Source organism: Aethalodelphis obliquidens, unplaced genomic scaffold (assembly GCF_003676395.1).
Source record: "Aethalodelphis obliquidens isolate GAN/ISIS:26980383/991018 unplaced genomic scaffold, ASM367639v1 scaffold21, whole genome shotgun sequence".
Classification (NCBI taxonomy): Eukaryota; Metazoa; Chordata; class Mammalia; order Artiodactyla; family Delphinidae; genus Aethalodelphis; species Aethalodelphis obliquidens.
Window position 1 is genome coordinate 16,049,881 of NW_020837965.1, and position 13,901 is coordinate 16,063,781.

General features: G+C 34.9%; 1 protein-coding gene and 1 long non-coding RNA gene across 5 annotated transcripts in view; one reads left to right on the top strand and one right to left on the bottom strand.

The window, feature by feature from the left end:
• LOC113627583 (uncharacterized) overlaps positions 1-13,901 on the top strand; it is a 56,209-nt gene that overhangs the window by 40,017 nt on the left and 2,291 nt on the right. Inside the window, exons 3-4 of the long non-coding RNA XR_003435616.1 lie at positions 9,053-9,122; positions 12,115-12,177. This is a non-coding gene — a long non-coding RNA (uncharacterized LOC113627583). The remainder of the gene's footprint in view (positions 1-9,052; positions 9,123-12,114; positions 12,178-13,901) is intronic.
• The window catches only part of PPP4R3A (protein phosphatase 4 regulatory subunit 3A), a 38,714-nt gene continuing 27,382 nt past the window's right edge, over positions 2,570-13,901 (bottom strand). For 3 of the 4 annotated variants that reach the window (XM_027120351.1, XM_027120353.1, XM_027120354.1), the window contains 6 exons: positions 12,695-12,853; positions 7,381-7,550; positions 6,381-6,523; positions 5,512-5,702; positions 4,847-5,073; positions 2,570-3,819 (listed from right to left, as the gene is read on the bottom strand). In XM_027120351.1, coding sequence (XP_026976152.1) covers positions 3,709-3,819; positions 4,847-5,073; positions 5,512-5,702; positions 6,381-6,523; positions 7,381-7,550; positions 12,695-12,853 — 1,001 coding nt within the window. In that variant the 3' untranslated portion in view covers positions 2,570-3,708. Of the gene's footprint in view, positions 3,820-4,278; positions 4,420-4,846; positions 5,074-5,511; positions 5,703-6,380; positions 6,524-7,380; positions 7,551-12,694; positions 12,854-13,901 lie in introns of all 4 variants that reach the window. The other variant, XM_027120352.1, reaches the window with a different exon arrangement.

Consider the following 13,901-nt stretch of genomic DNA (forward strand, 5'->3'; position numbering starts at 1 on the left):
TGTAAGGGCATCAGCTAAAAGACTTTCCCAGTCTCTATACTGCATGCACATTACTCAGTCTTTCCTTTACTCATCCAATAAACATGTGGAGATCCATCTGTGGGCTGGGTATCATGCTAGATACTAAGGATACAAAGTTGAAAAAGATATAACCCCTTCCTTCAAGGATGGAGTCCCAAGTATCAGGGGAGCACTTCTGAATGATAAATGAGTTCATCAGCAGGCAAGGCAAGAAGAGCATTCAGAGGGGCACGTGACAGGTTAAGGCAGTCTTTTAGAGCACAGGACGATTGGAACAGGGACATTATGTGGCTGGCTGGAATTTGGGAAGATGAGTACCCAAGATGGAACCCTAGTGAATCCCAGCATTTAAGAGGTAAAGTAGGGAACTATCAAACAGTAGAAAGGTCAGTAATGTTAAAGCACATGTGAGAGAAGCCAAGAGAATAAGGTATCAAGAAGACAATGGATAGTAGCAAATGCTGCCTAAGTGTCAAGTAATATAAAGATGGAAAGTGGCCACTGAATTTGCAGGTAGGATGTGACTTACACCATGGTGGGAATATACGGAAATTAAGCCGATTTAGCATCATGTTGAAGAAATCACTATGCCCTTTGAGTCCATAGAAGAACTTACCTAGGAGAGCAGAAAGGTCAAGGAAAGTTGTGTCTCCAACTAGAGTTATTTTAAGGACCAAGACATCTGACTCCAACAGTTAGGACGTTTAATCTATTTGAAGAGAGCCTCTCTACAGTTTCCTTTCAAAAGAGCCAAGATGAAGAAGCATTAAGGCCAAAGAGGAAAATCAGACTGATTTAGCAGTGAGTACAAATACTGATGATTGCCCCATTTCCTCACATGTCAATGTCCCACTATAACGGTAGACAATAATCCATCCCGTAAAAATGTTTCTATAATTCTCTTGCTCAAAATGGATGTTAGAGCAGAAAAAGTTTCCTTGTATAGAAGAATTTCGAAGGTCCTAAATTTTCCCCCAAAGGGATTTTACCATGCTGTTTAAACAAAGTTATTCATGGTGAATACTAGAAATAGGTTGATAACATAAAGTTATCCACTTAAAGAAATCTTCCAGTGTAAACTCCTTGCTGTTCTAATCTTGCAAGCTTTACAAACGCCACTGCTTAAATAAAGAATAAAAACAGAGGAATGTTCCCCCCTGCTCCATGTCTCCCCCTCAGTTCCAAATTCACAAAATTGACTTGCAGCAACATTGGTGTTCCAGAGAAAATGACATGCAGGATCTGAGTACAATCAATCAGGCAGAGAAAACCCATCAGGCTTCATTCTACCAAAAAAATGCCAGGATAGCATTTCTGGACAAGATGGGATGTCAGGGTGTTTTCTGTAGCAATTACAGATCTTTTTCAGAAACTGCTAGGTAATCACTCTGAGAAGTGAAATTTTTCATTTTAAAATGAGCAAAAGAACCAACAGGTATCATTAAAATACGTATTTACATTATTATATTCACATCGGTTATCAAAATAGTATTTATACTTGAAAGTGTGGACTTGAGTCAGACGGTACTGTGTCAATTCAAGTATTGTGTTTCTAGCAATTTATTGCTAAGAGTCTTCCTCCATGAAACAAGCGGCTGTTTAGACTTTTCTCCTATTGTAGCAGCATGTGTGAAGTTCCGCTTCAGTAACCCATCTGTCCATCAATGAAAGGGCATCCCTTAAATGTTGAAGGCCAATAGTTAGTATCTTTTTTTTTTTTAATATACTGGACCACAATTCATAAAAACAAGGGATGGTTCTTCCCACTACCCAAGAACCCCCAGAATACCAAGACAAATACATGTTCCACGAGTCAATCAGAAAGGTCAGTTTAAACTGTATGTTTAAGGCACAAACATTTCACATGGGACTTTCTAGGTAATAAAGGAAGACATAATTAACTTACATCCTATTAAGTTTCTGTTCTCTTTATTTGCAAGATAAGTTGATTAAAATGATTAATTGCCAGAACTTGTGGCCCAGAAGAAGCGCTATACTGTAGTGAAATACACTTAAACTCTTACAGTTAATAATGCACCCAAAGTTTCATTAAAAAAAAAATTAGCCAACAATGAGACTTTTCATGACTGTGGCAAGTTGTTGCTTTCTGGTTTTCTATGCAACTATTCCATATAAGCTTGTTTTTGGTATCGCAATGTACTGAGGGCTAAGCAAAAGAGGAGCTAAGGTAGAAGCACACAGTGCTTGCTAGATTATCCAGTTAAAGTATATGATACTTAAAATAGTATCCTTTTCCTAGATATGGATTTTTATTCACATTTGCAAATACATTCTTCAGTAAGTTCTAAAATCTTCACTTTAAAAAAGTGAGGGTATGTGGAATTGAGATATTTATGTTCGTTTCCTTAGAAGAATTTTAGCACACCTAAGACAATAAAAAGAACCTATTTAAACATACTGTTTTAATGAAGTGGTATCTGATGGTCCTCTGGCCAGGTATTTATTTAGGAACCACCGCTTACAACTCCAACTGGTATTCCAAAGGGAGTAATTAAAAAAAAAGAAAAAAAAAATACAACTAATACAATTTCTCTTACTCTTCACTTTTTTTATTACTCAAAAGTCAAATACGTTATTTTTAAATTATTCATCCTCAATTTTGATTTAATGTACCATCATTTTCCCAAGATATGAAATTTCAGAATCTCTTTGGAATACTAATTTTATGTTTCTAGGTTTAACAAAACTGCTGAAATTTTAAATTCCACTCTATTTCCCTGAATTCTCAAGACAGTTGCTGATGTAAATTTTAATATAAAATATTTAGTCACAAAATAGTATTGCTTTTTGTATGCACATAGTTGTAAGATTACTTTGCTTTTGTCAATAAAAACTATTCCATCTTTCATAAAACTCTAAACAAATTAAGAACTGTGATGGAGAACAAAAATTACACATGGTAAAACAGGTACCAGCACAACGTTAGGTTATATTACATCAAAAAAGTTTTTAATGGTCCCAAATATATATACTCAACAACTAAGGATACACTCAGGAGAAAAAAAAAAATCAAAAACAAAATGAAACAAAAAAAATTATGACACAAATGACCACATCTAGAATTCCACTCAATCTTTAATCAAGTAGGGACAAATCCCCACTTAAAAAAAAAATCTGCAGTTTGAAGGGCAAAGGGAACAGATAAAAAAGAGGAAACCTCATATTCGCCCCTCCCCCGAAGAGGTTTTTCCAAACCTGCTGTAGCTTGACTAAAATGTTCAGAATGTACGATTTTAAAGGCAGGTCTCTTTATACAAAGAAACTGCTGGCATTCTTAACTAGTGAAGAATTAGGGCAGAAAAGCCTATTCTTCTGAGTCTCAAACATGGTCCGAGAAAGCATATTCTGATTGTAGCAACTGACCAGTCAATCCAGAGTTCCACTTACAAAACCCCTGCCCTGTTGGCTTTTCGTTTCCATTTCCTTCCCTGAGAAAAGGGCAATGTGTGGTCCAAGCTTAGACCTCAAAGGTGTAAGTCTTCCCCCTAAATGTATAATTATCCCCTCCTCCTGCTCCACTGAATTGGCACTTGATGAGCAGAAGTCAAGTGTGCGAGCTGAGCTGTATCAGTCATTCACAAGAGGCCACTGCTCTGTTATAGATTTGTAGTGGGGAGGGGTAGAGAACCAGTTTTCTCAACAGGTACTGATCACAGGCAGCTGCCATTATGACTCAAACTTTGCTTTCTTTGACAAAGGGAGCGTGTCTTCCTTGTCTTCGTCCTCATCATCATCCTCATCATCATCAGGATAATCTACCAGACCCACGAGGCCTCCCTGTTCGGAAATAAGGATTACTTTAAGAAAACACTACATTTTCAAATACATATGTCTTAAGTCTGGTAAAGGATATACCCCCACCCCAATATACTAACTGGTTATTTCTGGGAGGTGAGATTGTATGCAGCTGAAATTCATTACATATTTCCCAAGTTTTCCATGATAAAATTTTAAGCAGTTTATGATCCTTGCAAAACACCCAGTAGATAAACACTAATTACTGAATTTAAAATTCAAAACTTAAGTTTTAAGACTTTATGCATTAAAAAAATTTTCTTTAACAGAGTCTAAACAGCATCAAAATTAAAACCACAGAAAATAAACAGACCACTAGAAATGAGGGTAGACAGACTATCAGAGGCTAGGAAAGTGATTCTGCCCTGTCCCTTCCTCATTATTTCATCCAGGCTTCTTCCTTTTAGCCCTGCTCCTTCACCAGAAACCACTGTAGCTCACTTTAGTCTTGATGTAGATCAATGAATCCCAAATGCCAGTCTGTTAACTGCTAGTCCAGGGAAACATAAGGCAGCCAAAAGAATTGGTTTTTTCTGAGATTATGTCTTTCCTACATTTTTGGTGGTAAAATTGTGATCCTTCCTAAAGGAAATGTTAGTGATAGTAGACAGTTAATTCTTTTTTATAAACCTTGCTTGACAAAATTAAGTTAGGAGTGTCCAGATATTTAGATTATATTCTTCCTACGAAGTCTTTATCTGGGTATTAATTGGGAAAGCTGATAAAAGTAAATAATAATTTAACTTTAACATTTCTGTAAATGTTTTGACACATACAAATGTGAACTTAAGGTGCTAAAATGCAAACAACCAAAATAAGAATATATTCAAACTTCTGAATTGGTCATAAAAACTTTCAGAAATTTCTCAACTGCTGGTGGGAGAATTATTCCCTAGTTCACAAATGTTAAAATCAGTTCCAAAAGACAGTAACCAAAGGGACTACTAGTCACAACAATTTTATTGTTGGGAAAGCTTAAATTAGGTAGGTCTGGGAGTCAAAAACATACCTTGGTAGTAATAGCTGCCGTCTGAGATGTATTTTTAGGGATGGATCCAGGAGAGCCTGGAGATCCTGGGGATCCAGGTGAGCCTGGAGAACCAGGCAGATTTGTTGCAGGTGACTGGCTGGAGAGGGTAGTCTTTGTTCCACTAGAGAGGGAAAGCTTGAAACTTGGGCTCTGCCGACCAGAAAGATTCGTTTTCAGAAGCACCTCCTTTTCCTCACTTTCTTTTACTAAAAATGAGAATACTGTCAATAATTGTCACCCATACTCATATTTTCAAAAACCTCCAAGTGAGGTGGCACTAAAAACACAATTAACTAGCTTAGTCCTTTGCCAGAGAGCGACACTGAAATTCAGTCTATGAACAAAGCTTAGCAAAATACTAAGCATCCTTATCCACAGGACTTTACTACTGAGAAGGAAGGAGACCTTCAGTATTATAGTCAGTGTTCCTACCCTTCTGAAATATCTCACTCAAGACAAATTAGGAAAATTTAGTCTATACCTTCACAACAGAGCTATTAAATTCACACTCTATAAAGCAAGAGTCTTATAATTTTAATATCTGTTGTGACACAAAGTAGATACTAATCATTCTGTCAAGAAAAAAAGGATAAACCTAGAGTGAGAAAGCCTTCAATATTTCCTTGCCCATCTTTTCAACATACATTTCTTCCTCTCCATGAATTTACTTATTGGATCCATAATGTCATCATCACTCTTAGTTTTGTCAGATGGAGACACGACAGCTTCTCCATCTTCCATGTCATCTTCATCTGTGTTGAACCACATCTCCTCTTCATCTTCTAGTGTTCTGGCGTCTCTTCGATATCTATGATTCCTCAAAATGGAACGCATACTATGAGTAAAGAGAAGAAAGTAGAATTAATAGACTCATATAAAGACTTTTGTCTTCAAATATTATCCCAAATTACAGTCTTAATAGATAAATGGAATAATACAGATTTATACACACAGAGGTGGGGGAAAAAAAAAACAGATTTTACCTAGCATATAACAAAAAACTACACTCCACCATATCTAGTGTTAAGTAGTGGAATCAAAATTCCCATTATCAAAACTGTACTGTTACAGATCAGTTATTAAACTTGCTAACACTATGAATTAACAAGTCTTAATTTATGGATTTTAAAATATACCACAAGTATGTGAACTCAGGTATTTAGAAAAAAATGTACACAATTGCATTAAAATAATTTGTAACCTTAAAGCAAAGCAAATACAATAATATTCTGATTTTACTTTGGACACAAAAGTAGCCTTATTGCCATATCAGTGTTTTGCTTTTTTTCTTTTGCATTATCTAACTTGATATATGCCTGAGAAAAGTCTACAAATCATACTGATACCCACCTAACACCGTCAGGAAAACATTTACATTGACCATTAGAGAAAACTACAACCTCCATCTGCTTATTTCCCCCTCTGCTGCCAAGCTAAATAATAAACAAGCAAAAAAGAGCTACCATCATAAACTTGTCACTGAATGAATAGGTTCAAATATGTGGTAATCTACCTGTCAAGTTTGGGATTATCTTGCCTTTCTCTTTGTTGTTCAAATCTCAGTTTCAATCCTTTAAATGTTTGTACATAATCTACATCTTCCAATGCTTTCCAGTAATTTTCAATTACATGAGCAGTTAATGATTTTATATCTTCCTATAAAAAAGAATTATAATAAAAAATGATAGGAAAAATTAGCAAAATATGAGGCTTAATTGTAGTGAACTCATAAACCCGCCCAAAATGGTTTAATTTCTTAAAATTATTATCCAATCTTAGGGACAAAAAAATGCAAATGGGCATAACAAATACTGGCTACTTCAATAGCCCCTGACTTTTGGTGTACCTCAGAATTATCCATGGCTCTTTCCAAAGTAAATGCTCAGGTCCTACCCTAGATGATTCTCATTCAGAAAGTCTGGGGTGGTGCCTAGGCATATATACAGAAAAGTGCTAGAGATGGATGGCAGTGATGATTGCACAACAATGTGAATACACTTAACGCCAGTGAACTGTACACTTTAAAAAATGGTTAAAAGGGCAAATTTTGTTATGTTTATTTTACCGAAATTTTAAAAAAGCATGCCACAGATAATTCTGAGACACACCAATGTTTGAGAACTACCAGCCTACTGTATCATTAAAGAATGAAATTTACTCTTTAGAGACATATGGAGGAATGTCAAGGAAAATTCAAAAAACCTCCAAGTTAAAAACAAAAAACACATCTGAATACTTATGCCAACTATAATTTTACTTTCTTAAAATGACTACCGTGACAGTGTTAAATCAATTTTCAAACTATCCTGAGATAGTTTGAAACTAGCTGCTGAGAGAGATTATTTTGGTTTTTGTTAGTTCAAATTGAATCTCTCATAAGCTTTTGGTAACACTGGTTTTCTTTCAAAAATTCTCTCCAAATATAATAATCTCAAATAAGCCAAAATACCAACAATGCATATTTGATTTGCTCAAACAAAACCAAAATTCTAACTAAAAAGTATAGAACCTACCACTCTAATAAATTCAAACATTTCTATTATGGCAGAGTTCATCAGATTGTAGCGGGATCCATTGTTGAGAAATGCTTTGACTACTGGTTCAAACAAAAAACTTTTCATTATATAGCGGTTGTAAAACTCATCTTTTAATCCAATAATCTTTCTCTTAAAACGAAGAGCACCTGAAACACAGAGGCATTGTTGTTCAAATTACATACCATATCTTCATATTTTAGAATTACAAAAAAACCTGTTAAATAAACATAGTTCTTCATGCAGTAATAAGTTACTGCTTCCAGAAGTATGAACCTAAAGATAAGGATTACAAAAAGGTTATCAGAAAAATGTATTCTAAAAGCAGTGTATGTCACCATAGAACACAAGTCTTAGAGAGCCAGAAGAATTCTGGAAATAAGTTACTGATTACCAAAATGTACTTTACATCTGAAATTAGAGCTAAGCTAGGGCTAATAAATGAATTAACCTATCATACTACTTAAGATGAGAAAATTCCAAATATATCCTTTTGTATATACCTTCAAAACAACAGAAAAAACATTGTTTTATTAGGGCAATCCACTCTATAATTTGATCTTCCTTATTTTTGGACACTCTTATCAGGGTTAATGGTGTTTACATTGATTTGTTTTTGGATGTGTTTGTAGAAATGCCGTAAACCCACAGAAATCTGCATGACCCAAAATTTGCCTTCCCAGAGTTTAGGAATCAGTTTAGAGGATGTTTTTAAAATGTGGTCCTCTATGCTTACTGCAGCGAGTATGCTTTTTATTTTTTTCCCCTAGTTTTCCTTTTTACAATTAATTAGGCTTTAACTTACAGATTAAAAGGTATATTTACATCTTGAGGTATGGGGAGTTACTTAAGTCACCATTCGTCAAGATCCAAATATACTCAGACAGCTAGACTTCAACAAAGCCCTCTTTACCTAAATGGAATTATCAGTAAGTTAATGCCCCAGTTATTGTAAACAGTTCAAAAAAGCATACTCACTTCATGCAGTCACATCGTCTTCGGTTGGCAAGATTAAATATTGTGTTTGTATTTTGGTTTCTTTGGAGATCATGGAAGTGGCTCGTTAAATTGCCAATTTGTTATTAATCAAGTCCTTCATGAGCAGGTAGCCAGGCAACCATGCTGACACGGTTTCTGGGTAGGAAGGCAGAGGAGTAAAGCAGCTCAATTTTTCTTTAGTTGGCAGAAAAGAGGTCCACAAGTGAATGCCCAATTAGGTACAGTTGATTATAAACTGCCTTAACAATCCAACTTATTTAACAGTGTCTCTTACTAAAGAGACACTGTGGGCAGGGAGTTCAAAATAGTTTATAGAAGAGTAATTGCATTTTATTTTTTAAACTACTGAGTATTTTCAAATACATAAGCATGGTGAAATAAGACATTTTAAACAATAAGCATCATCTTTCTTTGTGATAAGTCAAAGCCTAATAAGGGTTTATTTTCCCAAAACAATGATTTGAGAGCTTGTTTTTTTTTGTTGTTGTTGTTTTGTTTGTTTTTTAATGTTACTTGACAAAGGAACTTAGGCAGTTCCACTTGTTAGAATAAAAATCAATACTTTAGAGCTCATGCTAATAGGCCAAATTTTAAGCTTTTAGTAATTAAGGCAAGTGCTGTTATTTTAAAAATTGTTACTCCAACTTTGCAGGCTTTGTGAAGACTTGTGTCCTACCATAACACACACTAATTGAACCCTGTGGTCTGCATGCAGTTCCCGGGTAAGTGAAAAGAAAACTCCCTTCCTAGAACTCGCTAAGACCAGAGTATGCAGCTGGCACCACTGCCATCTCCTCAAGAGCAGTTTTGTTCAGAAACTGCCAAGGTAGACAGAAGGTAATTCTAATGGGCTTTTGTTTTGTTTTGCTCCTCATTTGCCCTCATTTATTTATATCAAGAATCGTGTCATTTCCACCCAAACCTCTCCCCAAAAAGAAACTTGCATGAAAAATGTCCAACCACTATTCTTGCTGTTGAATAAAGTTACTTTCAAAAATTTACCAGTGAGTTCTAATGAAGTCAAGTTGCTCGAAGGAGGTTAGAGAAAGCTTTTGCGATAGGTCAAGTTAGCACAAATGTAGGATTTTCAATGTAAAAGTGCACTCTGCTACCACTCACATCTCTAACCTTTATTAACATGCCAGGAATCTCTTACGCTTAGTTTCAATCATCTCTAAAACAAATAATAAATCTTTACCTTACACAACATGACATTTTATGTAAGTCTGAAACTTTTTGCTGCGTATGTAACTAATGATAGCTGAAAAAAAGCATCTACCACAAAATTCTTTTCTACTTCATTCTTCTTATAGATTTCCGTATTTTAAAAAACAGCCAGACAACATATAGGTAGGAACTAAAAAGCTACAATTTAAGATCCAAGAATCTGGTAAAGGCCAAGAATGATAAAACTGTGCGTGTGTCTGTGTGTTTATACACATACATATCTAACCTATAAAGACTAAATAGGATTGTTGTTCTCGCTCACAGACTTGACTACGTCGTCTTTAAATATGATACAAGTATAATAATTAAGAACCAGCAGGTATAAAAAATTCAAAGTCCCCAAACTGTGTACATTTAACCAATCTTTTGTCTTTACAAGTGGACATCTAAATCTACTTATAAAATCTCCCTTAAAAAAAAAAACTATACTTAATATTTTAATGTACTGTTTCCTAAGACTGAATAGATAGTAAATCTCTGCAAATTTATGCTTAGTTCTTTTAGAAATCCTTGATTAAAACTCCTACTGTATAGCCAGTCCTAAAGAGTGCATTCCTAATGACTGACATCTTCTTTCAGAAGCCACTCATTCTCAATCCTGGGAAGAGAGCCACACTGAGTGAGAATCATTTGAGAAAGAGTGAGGTTTAATTAATGATAACCTAACTTAGTTTGAAAAATATTAAAATAATAAAACATAACTAAGATTTTTGCTAGCATGATAATTTCCTACAATATAAACTCATTAATTTGTCATGATTCTCTTCATAGTTCTCACTGAACTGTGAGAAATTTTCTTTGCAATACTGTAAGCAAAATGAGATGAAGGACTCTTAGAAAAGGCCTTTCCCTTTTCTGCCACTCTCCCACTAGACTCATGTGTTCTACCTATACCAAACCTCTAACATACCACACTTTCACATTTGTTCATCTTAATTGTGTATTCAACCAAGAATTTCACACTCTCCCATGATCAAGACACAACTTACTTTACTTCTTTTTGCAAGGTTTTCCTGATCTGCCTCATTCAGGGAGAATAAATCATTTCCACTATACATCCAAACACACCTCGATATAGTGCTTTTGATGTTGTTTTGGTATTTACAGACTATCTCCTCCTAATGAACTCTGAGCCACTTGACAACTGACTTCAGGTCAATCATCTTTTTCCTAATACTAGGTATGCATCATACTTCATCAAATGTAAGATGCCACTGATCGCAAAAAAACCTTCCTTTCTACTACTAAGAAAACAAAACAAAGAAAAAAAGCTACCAATCATAATGACATGCCATTAATTTTAAGACTCACCTTGATTTGAGATGATAAATGCATATCTTAGAATAAAACATGGTAGTAGGTGTTAAATTTATTTAAATAAAACTAATTTTTAAATTTATTCAGTTTTCCCGTTCTGTCCCATCTGCTCAAACTCCCTTTCCTACACTCAAACAAAACCTTCTATGTTGACATGAAAGAACAAATCAAAGAAGTGTTCATTATTAACTTCCTCTCAACTTGCTTTGGGACTCTCACTTTTGCTATGATAGGTTTATAAGGAAAATGAATATGAGTTTAAGAGCCCTTTATATGCAATATTCCTTTTGGCTGAAAAGCATCTGACCACATGTATTCTCAGTTCATACTGCAGTGTGTACACCAGACTGAAAAACTAATTCAACTATAACAAGTGTCACCCTAATAGGTTTCCTTCTAAGAAAAATTCATTAGACTTTCTATTTTGAATACCATTTTAAAGATAAAATGTTGACAGAATAAATCAATGTCAGAAATATCCTTATAAACAATGTTTTCATAATTTAAGGATATTTTAAAAGTCAGTTAAGCAAAACATTTTTTTTGGCTGCACTGCACAGCTTGTGGAATCTCAGTTCCCCAACCAGGTAATGAACTCAGGCCCTCGGCAATGAAAGTGCAGAGTCCTAACCACTCACTGAGGACGGCCAGGGAATTCCCAAGCAAAATGATTTAAAATGAAGTAAAAAAAGACAGCAAAAATGGATGTATATGTTCAGGCTTCTAATTACTGGATGATTATGATGCCTTTATGCAACAACAAAACCAAACCTACCCATAAAAACCAAAAGGCCAAAAAGAGTTAGTTACCAACAGACATCTCTTATTGAGCCTCTAGGGTACTCTTAAAACTGGTGTGCCAACTTACCAAAGAAGGCTGACTGCTACATGATCAAGAATATTCTGGGTTAACCTATTTCTAATTCAGAAACATGTTTTACTTCTGTAAACTAGGGTCTTCAGAATACAGTGAAAGTCAACTTTTGAAAAACATGTATAACTAAGAACAGCCTTGTTAAAAGACTATCTGTTGCTCTACGAGAGGTGACAAACCTTTCCCATAAAGGTCTACAGAATACATATTCTAGGCTTTGTGGGCCACATATGGTCTCTGTAGCTTTTTTTTTGAACAATGCTTTAAAAACACAGAAACTATTTTTCACTTTCCAGGTTGTGCAAAAACAGACCATGGCCACAGCTGTGGTCTGTCACCCCTTCTCTGAAGTATCTGAGGTAACACAATGTCATATGTCAAATATGTCTCAGTAAAGCTGGGGGAAAAATATTTGTGGAATTAATGAACAGACCATCTGCAGGCATTTGTGCTAGGCATTCTGTAATTTAGAAAAAATGTATTTTGGAAACTCGGTGCTATTAGCTATGTTTTCCAAATTACAAATGTATTCTTCATGACTCAGTGTGAGACTCTGGTCTCACAAGAATGTCCAATTTGTGATTGTCATGCTATATAAAGTCAAAAATAAATACGGCAAATAAAATGATTTAAGGTGCCATTTTAATAATACTTTAATACATTTTGTAGGTACACTCTAACCCCTTTACTGTATATTGAGAAAGAAGAGTCAGGAAAATCACCTGATCAAAATATGGCAAAAGTACATTATCAGTGTAGTTTAGTATTAGAACCTCGGTCTCCTGCAATCAGTGATCTTTTCTTCTCAGGCAATAACACCGAAATAACAATAATAATATACAGACAATAAGTAATTCTACCAGAAGCAACACTTACATAATGCCAAGAAAGCATGCTTCGAGGCCATAAGAACTAACACTCTCCGGAGAATGTCCTTATTAATAATGTAGTTCTTTATGTGGTAGGTATGGTGCTCCACACAAAATGTTAACAATTCCAATACAAGTGCCAACAACTGGGCAGTCTGAAAATCATCTAAACAAAACAAAACACAATTATATTTAATGGCTTATATTCTTTTCCTCCCCAAATTAAGAATCCGAATTCTAATCAAGTAAAATCCCTTCTATTAACCCAAATATGTTAAAGTTAAGGAAAAGGGAACTAACATTTATTGAATGCCTACCATGTGCCAAGAACTGTGCTTTCCATTTTTTCACATTTAATTTAAATAACTCTGTGAAGAATTAGTGTCACAAGACCCAGGCGTGAAATATTAGTAAGGCAAACTGGGATACAAATCTATTAGATCTGTTTCATTCTAGAGGGCAAGAATGCTCTACCATGTCTTATGTCCCTCAACGGATATACAGATATCACAGGAGGTCCTCCTACCACACATCATCTGGCTTTGATGGAACTACTCTCTCTGCTCCTTTGATTCATGTACTTTGTGCCTCCTTTTACTACACATAATGAGTCCACGCTGAATTATAATTACTGGCTTATCTTCCTCACCAGGCAGTAAGCCTCCAAAACTATTTTACTCACTTTTTATTTCTCCCATTTAACCCCTAAAGATTATATATATAGCACAGTGCCTTCCACACAATGGGTTCTCAATAAATGTTTGATGAATTGAACATGTGGGTTTGGAAAGAAGCCTCAAGCTTTACCTACTATGAATAAAGTAGACAAGAAAAATTAGTATCACATTTCCAAGACTTGATTCTAGAGTCATTAAAAAAGGTAAATTTAACATTTTATTCTAAGTGGTGTCATAAGTTAAATATACTATATTGATAATTCATATGACAAAATAACTTACTTATTCTCAAAGCTTCAATAAGGAATTTCCCAATGAAGACCCTAAAACTATTTTCTAAATCAAACACACATACACAAAGCTAAAGGAATAAAATGCAGAAATAATCCTACTTTGGAATAATCCTCAATGCAAAGAAAAACTGCTTAATACTAAGCACAAGCTCTGCTCTGTATCTACACACCTGGAGTACAAATAACTTAAAATGAATCTTCTAATAGCTTCTTCCTTCTATTTGTTTCATACATGTAAATGCAA